The sequence below is a fragment of the Varroa jacobsoni genome, unplaced genomic scaffold, assembly GCF_002532875.2.
Source record: "Varroa jacobsoni isolate VJ856 unplaced genomic scaffold, vjacob_1.0 scaffold_553, whole genome shotgun sequence".
NCBI classification, from domain to species: Eukaryota; Metazoa; Arthropoda; class Arachnida; order Mesostigmata; family Varroidae; genus Varroa; species Varroa jacobsoni.
In genome coordinates, this window is record NW_019213455.1 from 1 (window position 1) to 24991 (window position 24991).

At 45.2% G+C, this 24991-nt stretch overlaps 2 protein-coding genes and 1 long non-coding RNA gene across 3 annotated transcripts; 1 reads left to right on the top strand and 2 right to left on the bottom strand.

Annotated features, from left to right (window-relative positions):
* Positions 1 to 1484: 1484 nt before the first annotated feature.
* LOC111261396 (zinc finger protein rotund) lies at positions 1485 to 1584 on the bottom strand (the record flags this gene model as incomplete). Its single annotated transcript, XM_022834854.1, is given in 1 exon segment — positions 1485 to 1584. A coding segment is annotated over 1 exon segment (69 nt), but the record flags the coding sequence as incomplete, so codon positions are not given.
* Positions 1585 to 2098: 514 nt separating this feature from the next.
* Positions 2099 to 3845, bottom strand: LOC111261395 (uncharacterized). Its single transcript, XM_022834853.2, has 2 exons — positions 3159 to 3845; positions 2099 to 2455 (listed from the first exon to the last, which is right to left on the bottom strand). Exons 1-2 carry the CDS (start codon positions 3804 to 3806, stop codon positions 2102 to 2104), a joined length of 1002 nt encoding a protein of 333 aa, XP_022690588.2. The 5' UTR covers positions 3807 to 3845; the 3' UTR covers positions 2099 to 2101.
* An 8563-nt stretch (positions 3846 to 12408) lies between these two features.
* Positions 12409 to 24462, top strand: LOC111261397 (uncharacterized). Its single transcript, XR_002680947.1, has 3 exons — positions 12409 to 12741; positions 23699 to 23793; positions 24106 to 24462. It is a non-coding gene; the product is annotated as an uncharacterized LOC111261397 (long non-coding RNA).
* Positions 24463 to 24991: the final 529 nt, after the last annotated feature.

Sequence of the window (24991 nt, forward strand, 5' to 3'; positions counted from 1 at the left end):
ACTTAATGAGATAGATTTAACACACGTTTTACATTTAGCACATCTCTATAGTCAGCATCTGGGTTTGAGTATATATATATATATATATATATATATATATATATATATAGTAGATTTGTGATCCTCATAAATAACGTTTGGTCAATACTATTTATACTTATTTTAAAAATCTTCTCTTAGAAGTACATTTGTATCTGCATCTTCATCATTACGTTACCGCAAAACACTTAAGTTAGAAGATAAATACACAAACAATGAAATAAATTAGCGCGTATTCGTTGAATATAGTGAGCATTAACTTATTTTTTAACTAGATCAGAAAAACGAAAACCTAAAAGGCTTTGTAAGTAGCCGAGTAACTCTGCCTCACCGGAGTACATACTGTATGGGATCAAACATTGGATATTACCAATAATAATATTGTATCACACATTTTACACACCCAATAAGCACGTTTAATAAATACACGGACATACACAGATACGCCAAAATGGTAACTATGAATCAATTGAGTCAATAATCGAGACTTTTTAATTAATCACGATTACCAAGATAAAATTCCCGTCACCGATGACGAGAGTTGGGCAGACAGAAAATTGTGTCCTTTAGCAATCGGCAATCAGATGTGGCCGATTCGCTGCTAAAAAATGAAATGTTTGTACATACTAGGAATTGTTCCCTTGTGCAATTATCACCTAAAAGAGGGTTGAAATCGGAGAAAAACAATTAAAATAAGTGAATAAACATGAATGATAGACTTAAACAGTAAAATAGAAATAAAAATAATAACAAAAATTTCAAAAAAAAAACGCCTTCGTTTATCTCTGTGATCAGTTGAGTTAAACGACGGTCTCCTATGTACACCGCACCCGTATTGATAGTTGATAGCGAAGGTTCTGTATATCCATTTTTAATTATAATAATAGATTATATCCATTAGTATACATCAATTACGAGCTAGACTTTGGTTGGGGGCTCCCGGAAGCGTATCGAACATTATAAATAATCGTTTACCGGGTAGGACTAGAGACCTCCCAGTCGCAGTGCGGGTCCAAATGCATAAGAACCGAATGACAACCACTGCATATACTAAACAAGCTATCATATATGGCGTTACCACTAGAGGGCGCTACATGTCGAGGGGTGTCTTCATCAAGAGGAACATCACGATGGGACTGAGCGATAGTAGGCCTTGAGAACGCGAGCCGAGACATACAATCGCAAATAAATCTACAGTAATTCAATTGTAGCTAATTACAAACCCCACAACTCTATTGATTATGGCCCTGTGTTCGGTTCATCATGGACCAGCATTTTCCAAGGGTCACGCGCATGAGAATTGATTTGGCTGGCCTTCAATCTAAGCCACGTAGGTAGCCATGCGTATTTTGGTCTCGTACGTAATAGATTCAACATTTCCGCTATTTTCACCCCGTTTATTTTTGGAGGACACTTTGAAATAAGCAAATAAGTTAATGAATTACCGTATGAGAAGAACGTTGCGCGCGCATATCTCGAAATTGTCGATCATCATTAGACGCCGCGGTATTCATTTATCTTGTGCTCAGAGCAACCGATAACTCCGTTTCTGTAGCTGTTACTGATTACTTGTTCGAGACTATAACAAGGAGTGTGCGCCAATTGCTTACTCTGTCGGTTCACTAATACTGGGTGGATACTGAAGCCATTACAAAGTAGTCAAGGTTCAATGGAAAGTGAATTAGCTGTGGCTAGACTCGTATTTTTTTCAAGTTTTCACTTTTTAGAAAGTCTTCTGTACGTACACGTTCTTACGGTTCCACTCCATTTTCTATTCAAGCTGGTTGACGTTGCTGTTCTCGTTCTGACGAGAACATCTCTTCTTGACGTCTGCAAAAGATGACGAGGTCCCTGGCCTGCGAATGTCGGGCCGACCAACGGCTTTTCTCCACTGTGTAGTTGTTTTTGTCATGGTTGTTATGTGTGCAATTGTTGTTGTTATTGCTGTTACTGTCAACCTGAACCTGTACAAACGTACAAACACATGTGATTCTGTAGAGTGTGGTATTGCCTAATGGTCGAGATGCCCTGACGCGACGTGCAGCTGCCAGGGCGGCAGACTCTATTGCTGCTGATTGTTCTGCCCCTTGGAATCTCTCTCCTGGGTCAGCATGGCGTTCGGCATGGACGCCTGGAAATTTCGGATCTGGTGAAGTGAGATGAGGTTGCTAGGAAATGACGAGCTCGCCGAAGGCTTCTCGGTCTTCATCGCTACGCCGCTGGGGAAGGGCTCGTAGGGAAAGTAGGGCGCTCGAGGTCCAGCCTGAATTTGACTCTGACTTAACGGATGTACCGCGTGGCCCATCTGACCACCGGGAAGCATGCCCTGGATGCCCTGGATCGGCGTGAAAGCCGATACTGACGAGCTTTTCCCATCGTAGGATGTATTCAACTGATCAAGATGTGACTGCTGACTCTGTAAGCGTGTACAATATAAGATCAGGAAGAAAAGAAGGAAAAAAAAGTGATCGTTAGTACGCTACACACCATCCATATCTCTAAGATGCGTGGTTACCAGAACGGTGACCAGATAACCTAAGCAATATTCCACGTATTCCGCTTATAAGTAAATGATTCGAAGAAATTCGATGGATAATTTTGTTTAAATTGACAAGAGTTCTATGTTTTGACTTTCACGTCCGGCATCGCCGTGAGGCATTCATCAGACGATTGGCTCCTGCCAGCACAAAACGAACCGTGTGTCTATGCCCGGCTTCGAACCTTGATTCGAATTGATCAGGAAATATTGAGCTTGAACCTGAAGTAATCCGATCTTTGACTTAATCCAACAATAGGCAACTGAGTTTGTTCCATAGCGGAAGACCCTCAGTGCACGATGCACATCAGGGCAACGTGTACAGATACGGTCTTCCACAATGCGTTTCAGTTATTTGCGCCCGAGGTTCCGGAAAATCTCTTGAGATTATTTTTGATTTATTTTTTAATTTAAATTTAGTATTACCGGTTGACCTTGCAGCCTGAAAGCACCTCTTTGCAACGGTATATGGTTAAAAATATTAAGAAAACAAACAATAGTGACGTCTGTACGATCCACCGAATGTCGATTTGCCGATCGTATGAGCCAAAATACTGTAAACGTTTTACTTATCATTACTCACTTGAACCTGTAGGTCTAGATGGCAGGGATTGAGGTGATCAAGATGCGAAGGTTGGGGTGGCGTTGGCGTTTTCGATGGGGTATGCGTCCAGTAGAGCGGATTGTTGGCGTCGGGACGCGGCGATGCGCCGGTTCCGCTGAGGGCCGAACCGCTAAGACCCTGCAAAGTCGAGGCGATCGTACTGCGTTGCTTGGCATCTAAGCGGTCGGCGTGTTTCTGCATATGTTTGGCGAGGTACGTCTCCTGGGTGTAGCTCTTGCCGCAGTATTGACAGATGTGCGTCTTCAGGTGCTTGCTCTCCTTGTGCTTCGGGATGTGGTCGAGTAGCGAGGCTTCGTCGGCGAAGCATTTATAACATGAGTTGCACTTGTACGGCTTATCGGTTTGATGACATCGGCTGTGGCTTTGCAGCGAGCTGAGCTGCGAGAACGCCTTGTTACAGCCGGGATGGCGACATTTATACGGCTTATCACCCGTGTGGGTGCGTATGTGCTGCTGAAGGTGACTAAGTTGAGTGAATCCGCGTTGGCAGATCTCGCATCGATAGGGCTTGATGCCCAGATGAATTCTCGTGTGTTGAGACAGGTACGACGAGTTGGCGAACGACTTCGAACACTGCGAACACTTGTACGGCTTGGTTTCCCGCATGTGGCTCTGGGTGTGGAGCTGCAAGTCAGCCTTGGAGCCGAAAATCTAGAAGAAACAGAGCGAGAACATCAAAAACAGGAATAGAATTAGAACCGTAGACACAATATGCTTAATTGTTGCTAATCTATCTACCGGATAAGTAAACGTGCGCTTCTGCATGGAGCGTCCGCGAAGCTACAGGTTGAAGCCTGAATGCGAAAAAAACATTCATCATTTTAAGACGCCGCTTTTTAAGGTAGAAAAATCCGGAAAAGCACGGACGGATCTCGTTGTGCAGATTGCACATCGTAACTGCTTAACTTTATGTTCTCAAAAGAGCTGATGCCATCTTTGACTGAAGTTCATCGTACGCAGAAACATCGAAATTCTTTATACGACCAGGACACATCATTACTACCGTGTATCATATAAATGGATTATAAGTCAGTGCCGTCTGCAATTCAGCTTAAAGTATACCCCTATAGATAGCCGTGGCTTGTTCATCATCGCTCTTCTGTCAGAACGTTACCGCCCCTTCTTTGACTTTTCTTGACTGAATAACCCTTGGCCATCCCATGTGACTGATACAGATTTACAATACTTCATCAAACGACTCAGTGCAAAAGGATTCGGCTAACTCATTCGGCCTCCAGCATAATTTGAACCTACACCATGAAACCGTGCTGTATATTAAAGAAACGCTTGAAGCAAAACAAGACTAGTTCGAAACTTACAATTTTGATCGACACGATCTTGATAGTCGCGACGATATCAAATCGCTTGATGCAAAGCCCATAGACAACAGGACAGAGCCTAGATAATGACAATCAGCGGGTGTGATCAAGCCAAGTCCGGCTGGCTCAGAGCTGGAGTAGGCGGGCACCGTTGGCCCTTGCAGCGGGCGATCAGGCGCGATCTACCTATCTAAGTATAGGTCCCTAGGATTTTAACACAGGACCACTGGCCTGGCCTGTACCGTCGCCACACGGCCGATGTTGCCAGTCATATGTTTGCCCATTCACCCTCGTGCTATCGACCTGATAAAAAATGCAATGATGCTACTGCTGCTGGTGTTGTTACTGCAGACGAGAAGGCTCCGTGTATCTCGTACTTTCTCGGTCCTCGTCCGACGATGCCTCCACCCCTTTACATTCAAGGGATGCTTCAAAGGAAATGAAGCATCAAGCTTGCTTCGCCTGAAGAGGCGCTCGATGGATGCCTGACGTTTGGTTGCTAGAGAAGGGTTTTCATTGCAGGCCGAGCACGCAAAGGCGAAGCTAGAAGCTCCGAAGAAACAAAATAGAAGAAGGCAGGGACAAGCCTGCACTCGTTGCTGCATCGAGACTGGCATCCTCCTTGAAGAGAGATGGTCGCCTGGAGAGCGGCAAGGATGTGCTCGTTGATGTGTGCATTCGTTCATCTGTGTGTGCTTGAGACGCGAAAGACTACGATGGCTTGGATGCTAACAAAAAAACAGCACGGCCCGATGTGCTTACGGTGTGTACTCCTTCGCGGGAATCGGCAGAAGAGAAAGCGAGGGCAGTATGCCAGCTGCCGATAGCGAATACCTCGCAGGCATTTGTGAGGCAGCATCGTGACAACTTCCATTGACTAGATGCTGCTAGAAACGCGTCGAACTGGCGACTATCGATTGAATATATTAACGAAATGTTTTTCCCATAGCATCGCCTCGATGTGTCAAGCGGATATGGCTGGTGCGTGAATATATCGTCATAAATAGAGTCACTCTTGTTATGGTCGATTGTTTATGTTATTAGCGTAATGAGTAATTCTTTAAGCAGTTTGATATTTTTGCTCGACCATTTTTTTGCGCTCCAGGTCGTCTAGGCCACCAATGATCCTATTGCTGTTCGGTATTTGTAAAATAGCGCCAGATACGCGCTACTACATAGATACGCATCTTCAGTCCGCTCTTTTAGCGTACACGAAAAGTATCATTAACGAAGCATAGCGATCACTGTCCAATGTGATTTTCATTTACTCGTATATATCTGGAAACAATGAACGCTCACATCTGTTCCCGGACTAACCTATTTGCAATCACCGATCTATATAGAGTGGTAACAAACTTGAGAACGCCTACGCAGTACAGACAATCCCTTCAGCCTTCCAGACGCTACTGCATGAAAATATCTCCTTTCCACGTTCGACGTAATAACGAATTGGCGCACGATCTTCCTGAAGGTTTTTGTTATTGCCGGCTACCAAAACTACGATAGTACTATATCTACTACACATTGTCGCAGCAGCAGCGGCGGCGGCGGCAGCAGCAGCAGGCAACAAGACTCCACCTCCTTGTGAGCTGTAGGACCTCCTCCTGTGCCTTGGCAGCCGCTGTTTTTGCCAAGCTCTCAGACTGGCCGGATGGTTGGGTGACTAGGCAGCTGCGGTGTGTGTCTCTCGGGGGCGAGACAGAGTTCATAAAAAATAGCGCCCAGTCGAACGGCAGACCAGCGCGCAGGCCTAGATCGGTCGTGTAGGACAGCCAACCAGGAGAGAGGCCTGTCAGACATAGAGGAAGCAGGCCCGCAAGGCTTAGAATATGAAATAGTATAGGCCTGCATAGGGCAGGCGTTTCCTACAGTTTCGCGCGCGCTACAATCCGCGCTATGGCACTGCGTATTAGTGCAGTAGAGATTACTGTGTTGGCGGTGGTCGAAGGCTTCCATCGAGTGGGTTACTTGCGCCTTAGTATTTAAAGCAGGCGAAGTATAGAGAAAAGGTCGTTCTACAGCGTAAGCAACAGCCGGGGTAGCAGCCGAACAGTGGCGTATTTACAATGGCGATCGCCAGTAGGTCGTCCTCTCGTAGGCCAGTGATGGTGATGGGAGCAGGTAGGTGCTGCCCCATTGCGGTGCTCGCGAACCCCGCCCACAAAAAGCACGTGGCCGATTGCACTACAAATATGGCCGCGAAGGGCAGAGCTCGCTAACTGAAATGGACCTAGGTATTAGTAGTATACGATTAAACGCTTTCTGCGTTAGGACAAATAGGCAGGCGTTAATTCGTTGTTCGATAAATAAGAGAAGGATTCTTCTTTGACCTGGAAGGAGAAATGCGCCTAGGAATAAAGGATGTGAACGATGATCCATCCATTGCAAAGTTAGTTCATAATCAATTAGGTCGCTTAAGAGATAACGGATAAAACGAATTCTTTATTCGTTGTTGCATTGGTAAGGGACAAAACGCCATGCAATTGCTAAAAACTAAGCTCTAACATCGGATACGCCGATTTATGATTTTTCTTATTGGCATTGTTTACCAAAGTAGTCCTGAAATCTGCAGTCATAAACGCGCTTATTGTTGATGAAAAAAAAAACACGATATTAACAGTATCATGCCTTATTCACACGTATATTAATATAAATATTTGCAATTGAGTGAAAATGTCTCGATAGTCGGCACTTTTTGGCGAATAGCTACTACAGGGTATTGCGCTAATTTATGTCCTAAAAGATACATGTTTTACCGATCCAGAAGGAGGGGTCTGTGTATCAGAGGCAAGCCGGGTTTATTAGGACGCATATGCGCGCAGCTAGCCAAAGCTATGTTCTTTTAATAAAATTATCCATAAAGGTGGTTTCTCTATGTATGACTTCGACACTGGAAAGGAGCGCCATAAATTGCCAGTCTGCTTTATAGTAACAGCACAACCATTTTACAGATACGACTGAGGTTAGTAGTAAGCCTTTTGCTAAGAATAGACACTCTGTGCCGATAATATCTACCATAAACGCCGAGATATACGTCGGGGATCGTAAATTGCTCTGTCAGGACCTAGAAGGCCAGCCCTTTCTACTGTAAATGATGCACAGTGCTATACTGCTATAATATATCAATTGATGAAAAAGCACTATAATCTGAGGCTAGATGATTGCAATGTTCGCATGTACTTCACGTTCAAAGGTCGCGATCATTTGGCATTGCGACGGACTGCAATATGTAACTAGGACTAGCTGAACTTCAAACTAATCCTATGCAAATGAATTCAATTTAATTAGTATTAGCTAGTATACTAATCTAAATAAGGAAAACATATAAATTTAACCGGAATTTTTCATCATTTTCACTTTGTACAGAAACCAATCAATGGGCTGACTGACTTCAAGCACCATCCATGAATGCATAAAAATAAAGTAAGCTAAGATTTGAACAGACGTGACGAAGTAGTAACCCCACGGAGATTGCAACGTCTGAATGTTGAGTACTCTTCAGAAGACTTTTGCTTTTCGTAACTGCTACAGTGTGTTAGCCCATTCCAGGGGTCACTAGCAAAAATAACCGATCCCACCAAATCATTAGCTTTAAATTCTGTACTATATACAGACTACACATATGGCCTGAGTATGCCCTCAAACCCAGTACATTTTAAACAACTATCAAAGCTAAGGATCGATGAAAACACTAATTAACAAATAGCGTTGTTCGAGGTAGGACATCTGCGGCGCCATGCGAAATTCTCTCATGTTTTCTCTTTTGCCTGTTGTTTCCAATTACACTAAGCTTTCGCCCTCGGTATTTCTTTGTTTGCCCCCACCCGACCACTCTTATGCTTTCATACCCCCTATCTCGACTACGAAAACAGTCCCTTCAACCCAAAGTGCTATATTTCCTGCGACGTTAGTCTTTCTATTCGAACTTCGTCGTCTGCCCCTGCTACCGCCGCAAGCTGTTCTCGGTTCTTTTTCATGCGTACGGGTACGTGCCCGTTTCATCGGGACGTCGACTAACTACACACTCACACAGTCAACCCTCGTACCGTCGATGCCTGCCAACAACCCGCTAGTGCCTAACTCCAAGCAAACGGAGGACCAGCTTCGCCTGCAAACTATTCTAACTTTAGCGTTTTTCTTTCTGCACTTATACCATCCCCACGGCCATTATTGCCAACTATTCGACAACCAGCACCAACTATTCCCTCGCTCACCCCATTTTCATCACCATCTCCCTTTTATACTATCGTGGTCCCGGCCCAGACTGCCTGTTCCCTAGCTACCTCTAGTCCCTTAGGTTTCGCGAATCGCTTTCCTGAGGCATCTGCCCTCGCCGCCAACTACCCCCAGCTTTAAAGCCCATTCTCGAACTTGCAAAGCCCTTCTTGATGCTCGGTGCACACTCATTGCTTAGACAGGGTTGACAATCGAAGGCAACGTCAGCTGAGCCTGGCTGTCTTCCTCCTGAGAGGCAACTGTCTGGCTTCCCAACAAGGGACGCAATGCAATGCGCCTTGATTCGTCTAGCTCGAACACGAAAATATGATCCACCCAGTGGCCGCGCCTTTGAGCGCGAGAATGCGGCAGTACATAGTCTTTTGCTTTTTCTCGTATGCGTTGTGAGGTATTGTCGTTCCTGCTACTGCGACTGCGCCAAACCGTCGCTGTGGCCGTCGTGTTTAGTCGCGTAGGCAGGCTGCCCTACGATGACTGTGTTATGGACATAAACAACTGGCAGGGAACAGTACAGGTTGTCATAGGCCAAGGGAGAGAGTTTTTCTCGATGTTTCTTATAACTCCTTATAACCTGCGCTAAACTGTTATGAAGCAATAGCAAAAGAGCAAACCAAAGCCAAACGAGTAGCAGCAGGAAGAGTCTGGGTCTGTCCCGCCCCCCTCTGTCCTTTTCTTACCCCACCTCGACCCGTGGTCCAAAATCAACCCTATCGCGATCTCTCCTCTAGCAATGTCTCTCCCTCAAATTTCCCGTGATCCGCGTCTTTCCTACTGCGCCTATGACCGCCAACGCCCACTCCGTCCCCCACAAGCGATTCTGCTAACACTGCTCCGAACATAGATTATACAGCTGCATCCTTACCCCCCAAATTCATATCCTTTATGTAAGCCCCATTTTCTGCTGCAGCTGTTCCCGCTAGCTGTCCAGTTTTAAAACACAGCCGCTACTGCCGTCCACTAGTTTGCCCATCTGACCTGATAGGACGCGGCTGCAGCAGTTGTTGCTGCAACCGCCTCATCACCAGCACTAGTACTGCGAATATTGTCTATAGTGACGCCACCAATAGCAGTATTAACGGCAGCAGTAGCCATAATGGCAGCTTTCTAGTTGTCGGCGTGCTCGTGGCCCAGCGGCAGCGGTGACGCTGCTGCTGGCAGAGTAAAGGCGGTAATGACTCACAGGCTGCTCGTGCTGCTGCTTCTGCTGATAGTGATGCCGTTACCGTCCGCGCTTTAAAGAAATCGCCGTAGCATTCCTATTACTGCATGTGATATGGAGTTGGGTTTGGACCTAGGTCTGGCTGGATTCGAGCTTGGACTTCGCGGGCCGCGGAGGAGGGCGGTTTAGTAGCTAAGGGGGGCGATGGCGATGAATTTCGGGGAATGGGGAAATTCTCAGGGACGTAGACTGAATTAAAGCTGTGTCTGGGCCTGCTGGATCGGTAAGGGCCAATGCTGGCCATCAGAGTGGTGTTCGTCGGGTTGCTTTTGCTTATGTTACGCGTGTATCCGGCTGTTTATTTCCCGTGTTGATAAAGATGCTGGTTGCTTACTATCGTTTTGCCGTCACAACTAAACTAACGCTACTGTAGATGACGCCTTGACTCTTGGTGGCTGGCCCATATATATATATATATATATATATATATATATATAAGAAATGACTTAACTGCGCTGAAAGCACATAACTATGTGCATTTTGTTCCATATAATTGCATATTAATTTTCATATGTTTGCTGTGTGTACATGTGTTAGTGTGCATTTTTGAATGGACTCCGAATCATGAATGTGGATAGCTCTTGCCTTATAGTATGGACAAACTAAGCCTGTTCTTGCTGTTCTATGCTATCATTGTAGATGCTGTGTGCCAAAGACTAAAAGCCATGCTAGAAACTCGTTCTGTCGTTTTCTCTCTCGTAAGCATCAAATGCATGCATTCGTTTAGACGATCGGACGCGCGACGCTTTACCCCATAGCAGCCCTTACATAATCTCATCTCTGGGTGCTTTCTCCCCCGCCTCCCACCCGCGCTATTCTCTTCCCCCTTACTCCTACCGCGCCTAGGTCCGATCAAGATCAGCAGCAATACAACCCCCTTACTAATACCCCATCGTCGACTCCTGCGCGCCTCTGCCGAGTCCACCGCACAGAATGCACAGGCAGTTGGACTGCAGCGGCGGCGACGGCGGCCACTGCGAACCGACGAGCCCCTTTCTCAATATATAGGGGCCACATACTCTGGGGTCTCATCAACCGACTCACCCAGAGTAACCCCACCCAGTCTACTTCAACCGGAGCAGACCGGAGAAACAGCAAAATCAGCCCCGACTTTAACAAAAGCAGCTTAAAACGGACGCACTCTCCAGCGAGAGATGCATACAAAGTGACACACAGGCAAACTCTCGCTCTAAAAGTTGGGTGAGGCTAGCCAGGTTAGTAAAAGACTGGCTGCTAGGAAAGGTTGGTATTAAAACAAAAAAAAAAAAAAGTAGATGCGACGCTGGATAACGGTGGCATCGCATCTTTGTAGAACTGTGGGACGATAACATCGAAGACGCCAGCAGTAATGACTGTTCTAATCATCTACGTATGGGTCGACTTTAATAACTAAGTCTTTTTAAGGTTGCGCATGCACTTAAGGTGAGAAGCTGGCAGGAATGAAAAACAGGACCAAACGAAAGTCCTACTATGCTACAGTCGATACCATTTATTGTAATTTTCAGCGAAAATAACCTATGTAATATATTTGGTACTTTCACTGTCGCAGGAGGACAGAAAATTTGGCATGGCATGACTTCTTATTCGGAAGCTATTTCACAACCAGTTTGACCAAACGTATTAGGCAGCCTATATGAAGTCGTTGACCGCCATTGAGCAGTTCGAAAGATACTCGTTCCCGGAAAACCAGTTCTATTATGGCCGTCACCAGCAGTAACCATCGAATCCTAGTACAATAAACAAAACCAATAAAGATAGCACGCTCCCCTGGGATGTTTGGGGCCACCCAATTGATAAGAGCCTGCCCCTATTAACGAAACAACTTTTCTTACCGCTGCTTCCAATCGATTAAACTCGTGCGAATGTTAGCAACAGACGGCTTCCCAGTTTAGCTAGGCGAGTGGATCCATCTATTATACAAGATGTGTTATATATCTGCGCCTACGTAAGTCGGCGCTTAGGCGCGCACTTTGAACCCATCGCGCATCAGATGGGAAAGAAGCGTTCAGTTTGTATATGCAGCAGCAACAACAACGCCGCCGCCGCCGCCGCCGCCGCCGCTCAATCTATTGTCTGCCTGTCGTAAAGGCTTGGTTCAAAGGCAATCGGCGCTTGATTCCTGGCAAGCCACACTCTTCAAGTGTTGTAACAGCATTTGAATTTGCGCGGGAATCAGCGAGCGAGAGGAAGAACCAGAAAAAAACAAGATGAAGAAGATGCTGGTTATTCCCTGCGCATTTACAGTGCGATGATGACGAATTAAAAACCATCGGATAGACAGAAGCCGGCGGATGCTTTCACTCTCGTTCAGGGTAGCAATAAAAATATAAAGAGTGTTTTCCGTATTCACGCTGATGGCTAACTAAGCATTAAGCCGGCGCCAGTCTGTGGTCACAAAATGCAATGACCTGCTGTTTCAGACCGCCGTAAGTTTGGCCGTCTGCCACCCACGTTTGTAAACACGAACCAATAGCTAGTGGTAGTTGATCGAGGCGAATCGAAAGAAAATAGGGAAGTGAGTGATGTCTTAAAGCTAAAGTCGAAGACTCAAGCCGTGCTCGTCTATGACGAAAAAACTAGACTCACAGTCTTGTCCGACCGATTCATTCGACTGAGTCCCTGCTCAGTTGGTTGCTGCTAGACTGTCATTTTTTTTATTCGTGAAATGTTGCTGGCCTTGAGTAATAAAAAAAAGTTAAATCGAATGATCGACCATCGGAGCATCTTCGAAAAGCTGTCGCAGTCAAAACACCCGTAGGGTCCGAGTGTGAGTAAGCACTAGAGCACGAAAACCAGCCGAGAAAAAGTTAGGATTTGGAAGAATTTTCGTTTTGGCAGCAGTCGAACCCAGCGTTTACAATCGGCCTACTCTATGACATCAACTAACATGTTACTTTCAGTGACATGACGGTTATTGCTTGATTGTTTCAGTCTACAAGCCATCTCCCATATTTCTGCTATCGAAATAACTGATTACTTGGTCACAAAAAACTCCGAGCGTGACACATTGGCGGCGTAAGGATTTGGGCGGATTCAGTGGTTGTCGCCTGGGCCATTTTGAGCCGCCATTTCTAGCACCAATCCATTACGTGGCCACCCAACTGGGAGTGCTAAATCAGTAAAAAGCAAAACGAAACATTCAGTGACCGCGCGCTATTGACAAATAGTTGTCCGTCATTCTGGACCACCTTGCCAATTTTTCATTTAACCAACAACGACAATAATCGCAAGGAGACATTTATTATATTTCGACTCGGCCTGGCCGATGCCGGCTGGCGTCCTCCAAATGAAATATTCAAATAGAGCTGCTGTTATTTCTATAGGGTTGTGTATGCTGTTATAGTGATAGCTGATAATGCTACACGTTCCGGTCAGCCAAACTATATCTGGTACAAGTATTTGAATAGGTCAGGGTTGATGGAATCGAGTAGAATAAATATTTAATATAACATACATATGAGAATAATCTGTTACTATATGATTAGTAATAGTAGAAATTTAACAATTGCACACTTCTTTCTTGTAATATTTTCGAAATCATTCCCCTTTAGGACACCACACACACACACATACACATATGTAGTGGTAAGATGTTTAAACTAAATAACGCTATGACGGCATATTTTGAGGCTAAACTGGCCAGTATTATAGGATAGCACGCTGGCATCAGTTGGTCTTAGGTTTTAATGGCTTATCTGATCGCACCCGAATTACTAGTGCCTTAAAACAGTGGGCAAACGAAAATTGTCATGGCGGTTAAACGCAATCTAGAAACGGGGCGTTATTCACAAATCTATTTTTGCCTACATTTAATACGCAGTTAATGGATTACCACAATCGATTCAAGTTCTTCTGCTACCCCTTCCATTTGAAGCTGTAAACCCACACCCGCTCATGCCTGTGTATGTCACTTGTTAGGCTCCTCATTGAGGTCTAGCTTCCCTTGCCTTCATCGAACCCACGCATGGACTTCTTCTGCCATTGATTGTTCCCAATGGAGTGTGGACAGTTTGATTGAGGACATAGACACTACACCTTACCGCCATCATCGGCCCGCGCACTTACTGATATGAGCGCAACCACTGCCGAAGCCGCCAACTTGAATCGAATCCGAATTAGATATGATTCGTATCTGAGAAGTGTGCGTTACCACGAACCCCCTGCTCTCCGGCTTATCGTCCTTCTACAAAGGACATTTTCGATAGCAACCATAGCGGTGACAATCCGAATCAGACGATAATAGCCACCCTGACTCCTGTCCGTCCTTCGCTTAGGAGCGCTGCGAGTATAGGGTAGCAAAGGAGTTAGAAAGCCACCTTGCCGCGCCTTTCTTTGCTCGTGCTGTGGCGACGACTTCGTCATTGAATTACATGGCAAGTTGTACAAAGAGGAGCTGGAGGACGGACAACAAATAATCTTTCAAGGCAAGGTGATACTTTAAGCTAACCTATGCCTGTCGTGCTAAAGAACAGAGATCACTATAACCATCTTGCACGTTATACAGACATGGCGTTCTATGCAACCTAGTGCCTTTTTGTTTTTCCAGTGCTACCATTGAACTCAGTTCTGTCGTATTGCCCCAAACCATACGTATCCTTATTGCTTCGTCTGTTCACTGGTAGTTGCTTTTTCCCCGAAGCTTTAGCAAGAGCCTAGGGAAATGAGAGAACTCAGCACGAGAACGCAGTCTACTATTGGAAGCTGCCCCCCGAAGCCAGCACCCGAGGTGGGGCATTAATCGTAGCAACAATTGTATTAGCATTCGAAATTTCGCAAATGCGCGCATTCAACTCTGATCTGAAATCTCTGATCGTCTAATATATATTCAGTTCTTTCTTTCCGGTCCACACAAGAAGCATCTACGGCTCATCGCGAATTCGATAGGTCCACTATTGACAGTTAGCATGAACGTGTCTAGCTGGATTGTTCTATTCGAACAGAGTTTCATGAACGATTGCTTGAACGCTTGCCGGTCCTCAGTTTTAAGCAGGCGGAGCCAGTCACCAAATAAGTAGAGTCATTTTCAATGGGTTAGTAGTACGGTGCGGGAGGCGGGGTTCTGGGGTGGTCCCTGTGGCAATAATCGACGCAAGATGGCATTCGTGGCTCCTTCTCATCGCTGGCAGTTCAAAGGCGACAGTTTTCCCCATGAACTAGTTTCATTCGAGCGATCACCGTGGATTGACATCGAACCTTCGTTTGTTAACGCTCAAAGATCATTGCGTACCTCTGAAATCTAAGTCGGGGTTTACTTCTATCGGAGAACCAGACAAGGAGAGACAATGTTCCGCAGAAAAGGCTGTAACACATTTAGATCGGAAAGCCTGTTGCGTTCTGATATGCCGCTAAAGCAATGGGCCCAAATTACCCCATTTTCCCCTTTTCATTACTTCCACCCATCAACAGCCCCAACTGGGTGACGACATTTAAATTTAGGGCTGATAGAAGGACCCCTCAATACTTGTTTAAAAGTTTCTTTCTTTAATATTCTATAATTCTAGTGTCGTAGCGTTGTAAAGGTAGCATTTTGTCATGTGGGGTAGCCATCGTTGTAGACTGATGCCTGCTAAGCAAATTTCTAAGCTGCGCTTAGTATCTGAGGGACTGAATAGAGCTCTTAGTACATGGTGTGTTACATTGAAAGAGCAGATTTTTAATTTCTATAAAGTATCACTCGATGGGCTGCGCTTATCCGCTGCCTAAATGGTAGGGTCCGAAGCCATAATTTTTTTAAGGGTAAAAACATCGCTTCCATTACGATATGAGAGCCTGCTGGATCCTATGACGTTGTTTCTTTTTTAAACAATCCTTGATTTATATTTGAAGTGTAGATGTTTCAAAGATAAATAATCGTTAGTCGCGATGCAAAGGTGCGACCCTCCCGAGAAATGGTCTCTATTTTTGCTGTTCTTGGAATTGTGGTCAAGATAGTAATTCGTTTACTGCGTAGTCAATCTGCAGATCTGATCTCTTCATGGTTGTTCTGAACGTTACCGTACGGTATCGTTCTCTGTATGTGGACCAAATCCTTAGGGCGTTTCAACATGACCTGATATCGTTAGTATAATGAACAGCACACAAGCTTACCTTTTAGGCCTCTAATCACTTATGTAGCATTACAATCGGGATCGACTGTAATGCTACATAATTCGTAATTTCCGAATTTTTAATTGCTGCCAAACGGATTCGGTAGCGTTTAGCAGCGTCTCTTATTTGGAGCTCATGCAACACACATCATGGCGTTGACGCTGATGATAACGAGACGACTGGTGGGCTTTGAGCGTCGTATAGCGACGAACTAGACTTTAGCTAGGTGTGCTTGGGTGGCTATGGGATAAACAGAAGTAGTGATACTATTACCGGTGGCCGTTAGAGTAGCGTTCGTTTCGTAGGACGATATCGTTGTAATCGGGCGGCACCGACTGCACCTATGCCTCTATAGCTCCTTGGGAGCGCTAGCGTTGCTCCATTCGCCGGCCCTCTCGCCCCGTTGGCAAGTTGTCCATGGCTAGCTCCCGCAGGCGGCAGAGAGCAGGCTCGCGGAGTTCCGCGCCCAAAGCCCCGCCATCCAAGGTTGACGTGGGTAGATTCTACCTTCGAGCCTCACTGTGCAGGGCAGTGTAGTTGTGGGGGAGAGAAAAGCAAAATGGGCCGAGCACACTCACCGCGCACAGGAGACCGGATAGAAACAGACGAAGCGAGGTGCTTCTCATGCGTAGTTAGATGAGCAGTGGCCGAAGAATGGTTGCGAGGTAAGACGCAGTCATGTGGGACGATCTACTTTCAGTCTGTAGCAGTTGGCGTCGCACAGGCCGCAGAGAGAAACAACGAAAAGTCAACCAGTCTGATCGAGACGCGTCAGATGTTGGTTTCGTGCCTAATTCAGATCAGCGATCATGCTCTCAGCTAAAGTGGCGAATATATGAAGCTCGTATAGAAAATTTTAGTAAAGAGATACCGAGGATTGAGCGGATAGCTATTGGGAAAACTCAGATCGGAACAAATGTTAATGCAATAAAGACTAAACGTTTAGACTCAAGTATCAGTGATAAATTATTTATATCTCAAAAAATATATATGTATATATAAATTATTTATTTATATCTTAAGCAAAAATACGTCATATTGGTTTTCGTGTGTTGCAGCAGAGCGGGCAGGGATATTTCCGTGTGTCTCGATTTGAGTTTCTATGCGTTTTTGTTTTCGATAGGTACCTGTTTGATGAGGTATCCTGTCGTATCGAGCAGATTGCGTGGACACTTCAAGCTGCTCAAAACCTGCCGAATATCGAGACCCGGTGGAAGACCCGCAGTGGCTGCTGCCACTGGGGCACGGAGCGTGTCTAAGGGCATTTACGGGCAACTGCTTGTCGTTATTGACGAAAAAAGGCAACTCTCACTTTTCCCGCGATGACTTCTCAGTTAATACTTCACAAGACACATATAAACATGCACATTTGAGTGGCCACAATTTTTGCTTTCCATGAACAAGGATTACGTAAATCTAACATGTATCCAGTGGATTAGAGGGGCACAATATAAACGATATTATATCACTAATTTGTACGCAATAGTAAATGTTTAACACTGGCGAACTGTAGATCACGCTAGGTCGATTGGATTGCACATCACACAATTAACTTAGCTTTTAAGTTCTCTTCTGTTCTGTATGTATTTACTTGTCCTCTAGAGTGACGCTTCGAGTGAGCAAAGAACTACGACCCACAATTTGTGAAAAGTGAGTTGAACATTGGAAAAAAAACGGGTAGAGATGACGAGCCACAATTAGCTTGATGTACTAAACAAACACGTTTATCGTCATAATGATCACGAAGATAGCTGAATATTTCTGGGACGGATAACATTAACTTTGCGAGGCGTAACTTTATCATTATTGTACTCTGCTATCAATGTGAAGAGTTACCTGCCGCCGATAGCAACACTACATGCAGGTGTTTCTTTTACTCGCGAGTAGCAACATGAACAGCCATGGACCGCGCCTTAAAATGTTTAGGTCCTATTAGTCAGTCTGATTGAACTCATCTGTTTGCTCTGGCCGATTCGCGCGCGCAATTCACTTTCCTCTATACAGTAACAATACAGTGATCTCCAGTGATATTTGCCTGTTTCCTTCCGCAGTGGCAAACACTCGCGTATTTTTTCTTTTCAATGTCATGGATACGTATTCGGACAGAGCGACGCGACGCTCGGCGTTTGCATCATTTTCAACTCATTTTACGGTTGTTCGTATTAACTTCTTTTCGTCTGAGCCTTGTTATGTCCTGTGCTTCCTTTATAACAGTGCCGAGCAAAGACAGCCTCTGTCCTGTGTCCTGCTGAAGCCGAACGCTGCCTACCACGAGTGTTGCAGCCACCGCCGACGAGCTTCTCCAGCAGCTAAGGGTAAGGCAAGCGACTAGGCAGGCATCCAGGCAGGCGCCCAACCAGCCAAGTCTCTATCGCTGACGCTCTCCGGTGCGGGGCTCTTCCCCAGCAAAGCAGCAGCGGCCGTGGGCAGCTGAGCAGGCTCCCTTTCCTTGACGTAAAAATCGGTCAGTCATCGGTTTTTATCCTGAGACACACTAAGGTTACATACAGCGATGGTGGCAGTGGCCGACACGGCCAACAGCAGCAGGCACCAGCGAACAGCCGCAGAGGCTCCGGCAGAAGCCGGCAGAGGGGCCAGCCGCCAGTCAGCCAGCTTAGGCAAAGCGAAGCGCACAGCTAGAGAGTCTTGTTATTTTTCCATATAGGTTTCGAGTACTGTCGTTCTACCCTGCTAGAACCGCCCAGCAACCGACCGAGTCGGCCAGCCCTCAGAAAACAGGACTGCCACTGCCATGGGCCGCCGTTCGTCCGACCAGCGGCTCACACCGCCTTTGCCGCTACTATTCGGCTGTACCAGCAGCAACACAAAGAAAAGATGGAGGCATTTTTTAGTCGTTTTTTTTTTGGGTAGCACCAACAGCAGCGGTCCTAGTAGTAGGGATATGTAGGGGAAGGGCCGAAAGGGGGTGCCACACAAAAAGAACGGTGGTTCTGGGTAGCGGTAGTCTATGGTGGGCCGGCAGAAAAAAAGGAGGCGGCTACCGATGCGCGTCCGAGCCCAGTTGCGCCCGCGCTCTGTCCAACCGACAGAACGGCAGCAGCACCTCAGAGCGCAAATGATCAGCGTTGACGCCAGTCCAACAGCAGTGAGAATCTCATCATCACCACCGTGAGACGCAGCGCCAGTTAGGTAACAGCGGCAGTATCGGGACAGCGGTAGCAGCAAAGGAGCAACGGCAAGACAGCGCACTGAAGAAATGCGCCAAGGGGCCGAGAACAGCTGAGCGACGTGGCCTAGACCAGGGCCTGTGCTGCAGTCGCCACGGCCGTCTGTCTGCCGTCGCACGCACCCTACGTATAAAAAGATCTTCATGCGTCTCCCAGCCACTGCAGCCATCGCTACTCATTCTGCCCCTCTCCTGCTCATTCCGTTTTCTTTTTTGCCCCTCATATATTACTCTACCATTTTTTTTTCGCGTGCCTTCTTGTCGTAGTCGCTCAATACTCCTGCTGCTTTGCTGTTCCACATTAACCCTCTCTATCTCTCTATCATATTTTTGCCCCACTCTCACACGATCGGTGGACCGACCGCTCGGTCACCAGCGTGCTTATGTCGCTCGCTGTCCCATTTTACCGGCTGTATCGTTTTCTCTCTAATACGTTTTTATTTATGTAGAAAAGTTTTTGCGGAGACGCTGTTCCCCTGACGTGGAGCGCCCGGCGCTAGTGCAGCCGCTGCTGAGGTAACTGCCGAGGTGGCTCCACGACTAAGACACGGTTGTAGGTCCCAGCACGCATTCGACGCCTAGGTCGTAGACTAACAGCAGGTTCAGGCGCCATAGCTTAGACGAAGGCCATGCAGATTCGCGCTAGCTGCCTCAGTGCTACTGTGAGTGAAGCTTCTCACACCATACCTGCTCTGGTGTCGCTATCATGCGCCTTGCACTCCAAGCCCAAAGTCACTATTTACTACTACTGCCTCTTAGCTTTGGACCAGCACAGGGGCATAGATCTACGCGCGTATATTTGAGCACATAGGCACACGTCGCGATTCTTCCTAGGAGGGGTTCTAAAGGTTTGTCATGTACTTAGGGACTTCAGAAACTATTTTTCTCCCTCATTCTCTTTGCTTGACTCGTAAATCCTTCGTATTTTAGACAGGGCGGTACCCTATGCGGTAAGAAAGCGGGGACTTAACCAGAACAGAGGGACAGAGAGCTGGAAACCCAATTTAGTTCAGCTGGCCTGTGTAAGTATAGGTGCTGTAGGGACACGAAGGGTGATCAACTATTACATCGGCTAACTACATACTTCGAGGAGAAAGTGGCGTGGTCTGCGTGGCTGATGCGCATCTCTTCGAGTATGTTACCACGGCAACTATGAACAAGTAAGCATGCGGTCACCGCTGGTTCAAATCTCAGCGTTGGCAAAGATTGTGTTACTATTGTGGATCATTACAGAAGGCTACTTGAGTTGTTACCACGCCATTTCATAAAGCTGTTGAAAAAAATCCGACAAGAATCGTCTTCTAGCCTCTAGTATCTAAACTTCTAGTTCAGTGGGCAATTTCTCAATGCGTTACTTAAGCAGGCGGTAAAAAAACACAATGGCATTGGCTGAGCGCGTCAAAAACATGGCCGACTAAGAGCAAAAATCTCTGTGGTCGTTCTGGACGTGTGCCGTGTATAGCTAGATCTCCTCATGGTCAGTGTGTTGTATAAGCGTGGTGCATTTTATTTAACTGCGTTTAACCAATGAGTAAGCAGACTTATTACGAAACTTCTAGGGAGATTGTTCGGCAAATGCTTTGAACTCAATGCTATTAATATTTACATTCGTAATTATATTAACAGTTCCTTCCTATGAGCAAAATATATGTCAAATTTAATCTAATGTTATACAGCATAGTTTATATATAGGCAATAATCGAGTGTCCGAGTACTACCACTACGCTCTACATAATTAAAAAATAATATATATATAGAAAGAAAAGCTCCTATATATATATATATAGGAGCTTTTCTTTCTCGTTTTTTACTACCGAAATCATACGCTCAATTCTTGATGCATTACCTACTATTGGAACACAACACTTACCTGGGGGCACATTTTACAGCCGTATTTCCGGGGGTTTGCTGATGCTGCCCCGGCGTTGAGGGGCCCTGCTTTTGCTAGCGGAGGCCCTACGAGCAACATGTTAGACATGTTATGCCCGTTCGTATGCTGTGCTTGACCTAACGCGCGAGCTCCCGCTTGGCTAAGGACGCCCCCCGCGCCATACATAGCGTTCACGTTTGCAACGTTAGCCACGTTGGGCGCCGAAGGGGCGAGCGGTGCTAGAGGGGCTAGCGGGGGTAATTGCGGCTCCAAAGACCGACCATCTTCCGCCAGGCTCGCCGAGTGACCTAGATAACGAAGACATAAAACAAAAAAACATGAAAAAACGGACGATTGAACCCGTTAGCTCAACTAACATTGATAGCTTTCGTGCTAGCCTACTTCTGTCTGTTGCTAATGTATGTATGTTCTTATGTGTTTTTATTCTCCAGGTCTTTGTGTGTGGGCTGTAGAGGGGTTGTTTTCTCAACTAAAACAATTTTTCATATAAATGTCGTCGACGTTTTAATATTACTTGATCTCTATTCCTACGTACTCCTCGACAGAGGATGCCCTTCTAAAGCATTGTTACATGGAAATTCTATTTAATCGGTTAATTATTTTTTTCGGTTATTTAATGAATTGGTTTATATTATTAATAAATTTAATATTATTGTCGTGCAGAGTTACTAATTCACCGATAGTGGCTCATTATGTATACTAACAGATGCTGGCGTGTAGGATAAATATGGCTAAGGTAGTAGGGAATGGTAACACGTTTGGATTTACTCCTTAGAGCATGCCTTTTTGGAGACCTTTTTAAAGAAGGGTTCAAAAAGTTTACCTTTAGCCCGATCGATCTAAAAACAAGGTCGATCTAAAAACAAGAAAAATCTATCTAAGAAAAAGATCTAAAAACCTTTAGATCGATCTAAAAACAAGGTCACTAAAACTCAAATCTCATTTACCTGACATATAACTATAATATTATATATATATATATATGCACACGTGGCCAACTAAAGACACCAGCCAACTCTAAATCACTTAGAAGAAGAATTGAACGTTCGGACGCGCATTTCCGTATAACCGGACAGAGAGTAACACAAAACACAGCCAAAAGAATGGCCCCAAATTTGCTGGGTAGCGCTCGAAGCTGGTTCATACAATGCTGCTGACTCTTTCTCCGAGGGGCCTTTCAAGGACACGCACCGCGTAAGGCCAACTAAAATAATGCGTCAACAGTGTCCTAATTTTGTTGATTTCTTTTTCCCAACTGAACAGAGGCGGAATCGATACTACTGAGACGAGTTGAAAGGCCGACATAACACGACTGCAATGTTGTTGTTCAGTATAGGCTATATAATCAACTGATTAAAGCGAAAACCGACTGGGAAATGCCTGGCATATTTTGTCTGAGCTTCAAAGAAAAAGAAACATTTCAATACAACGTAACATATCCAATGCTTAATTTCCTGTCCAGTTGAAAGAACTACAGTCTTAAGAAGAAAATTAAAATCTGTTTTTGATTGTTTTGTTGGTTTTGTAAAAATTTGAGCTGAATGGCAGTCAAAGCTCGACCACGTTCCGGACCAACGAAACGTGGCAAAAAAAACTTACCTTCCTAGAAAAGAAAGGAAATATGGTTTTGTATGTTGCACAGATACGTGCGTAAAGTTAACTTGTGCTTTAATTGCTGGTCTGTTGACATAAATCACGAGATCGAAGGGTTATTGCTAATTGTTTGGGTTATACGAAATTGAATCGAGAGCTGTTATTGACACTGATACGGCGATCAGGATCTATGGACGCTGGATGCGTTGATTGGTGTAAAAACGGTTGTTTTATTTTATTCAAACTGAACTAGAAACCCCAATAGAAATATAACATGATTTGAGACCAAGAGAAGTTTGGGGAAATTTTACAGTAGAAAGTTTAAGCTCTTAACAAAATCACTGCTGGTCTTACCTAACTGCGTTTACAAACATAAGCGGAGATATGGACTGTTGTTGCCGATTTTAGTGTCTTGACTATATGTCTATATATATATATATATATATATATAGTATTTACGTACACATACGCGTCATAGCGGTCGTCACAAATACCTCTAAAAAAACGTTCTGTTTATAACTATTTTGTCTTCGCGGTATTCGTTAGTTGGCCAAATTCAACACGATCTTCATAGCTCATACGTGTATATTACTTTTCCCATTTGGCAATTCAATAATGAGATTACGCTGCAGACAAGTTCTATCTCCATATCGATTTTTACTCCAATATAGGGAAATCACTTTCAATTGAGAATTCCGGCTGAACTTCGCTGAACACGGTAGGGACTGACTGTGCCGTAGCGCCTATACTTAGCAATAATTTCTTTCGATCATGTCAGCAGCGCATATTGCAGTAGCTTGGCCTTCTGCCCAGGCATCATAACACTGTAGTTTCACCTGTTTACCAGGACACAAGCGCTGACAGTGACGAGTTCTGCTGGTCCATTCAATAAGGCCGCATATCTATGCAAATGAGAGTAAAATGAATAATAGCAATAGTCGTATTGACAATAAATCATTTTAACAGGCCAATGGACGTATCTGCAGCGGGTAATCTTGCATGTGCGCTAAGCCATGGAGCAGAATTAGAAAGCGACAACTTCCTACTGCCTGACAAGCGTGGTCTGTACCGGCTTCAACGTTCAGTGCGCCATAGTCGTGTAAATTAAATATGTTAAACTATAGGTAACAATTCAGTAATTCTGATGGATTTTTAATGTCCTTAAATCTAGAAGCCATGGGGGATCTTCAGGATTACCTCGTGCAAATGTTTCTAAAAATTTTCAGGCAGTAATCCACTCTCTCAACTCTAACTTCTATTGATAATCAGTGAAACACTGCAAATAGAACATCATTTTCCGTGACATCACAGACTCTGTAGTTGTTTTATAGAAAGGATAAAACTGACTGTTTGTGATTATTTCGTCATATCAGTGTGTTCCATATATAGGTAAATAGAACGCGTTTTCTTTCGGAGGTAACCTACATGCTGAAGAAAACGGCGACCTGGCTTAATTACCAGCTGCTGTTGATGGTTCCAAGATCAGATAAGCGGTCAAACCGGCATCGTTCTAAGGGTCACCTGTATAGCTGCTATTAGGCTAAAAAAACGGACGGTACGGTACCTTACCGAATATGCGCGCAATCTACAACAGCCCTAAGTCTGAAACAGTCCCTATACTGACTCACTGTGGCAATATTCTGTTCATGTCATCGGTGTTTACGTTTATATAAATAATATATACATGTAAAAACAAAGCTGAATAAACCTACCGCGTCGTCTGCAAGCTATCGCTATGTGTACTTTTTCTGCGTTGTTTTCTAAATCAACAACAATCCGTCTGCTTTGACTGAACATACTAGCATTGGGTTAGTGTATGAACAAAAATTGCATGCTTTCCTAAAATAACTAGTTTGTCTTAATAATAGCTGGCTAGGGCTACCTCCCGCGGGCCGATGGAGATGGTCAGCGCAAACGCGTCCGCCCCCTCTCCAACGGCTGTAGTCAATGGATGGGGTAAGGGAGAGTATAGGGAAAATATTACGGTTGGGAAGTTAGTGGTACTCCCAGTCGGACCCTCTGGGGAGTTCTACACTGACTGCGGTACACGGAGCTCACAGTTCTTCACTGGCTCATCTTCGAGACCCTGTAAGAGGGAGAAAGAGGGCCAGCAACATGTTGCATTGGCTAATACATTGATTACTTGGTCGGTTCTTCAGTGCCTTTATCGCTGCCGCCGCCCTTGCTAGCAGGCAAAAGAGTCAGTTATTTGGGGGATTGGCACACGCTGCGATGTGATCGCTAGGAGCCCATCCAGCA

Excerpts from the sequence above, each read along its gene's own strand:
- LOC111261395 (XM_022834853.2), bottom strand. The coding sequence starts at position 3,806 with ATGCGGGAAACCAAGCCGTACAAGTGTTCGCAGTGTTCGAAGTCGTTC. Across the intron at positions 2,456-3,158 it reads ATCTAGACCTACAGGTTCAA|AGTCAGCAGTCACATCTTGA; the intron begins GTGAGTAATGAT and ends ACACGCTTACAG.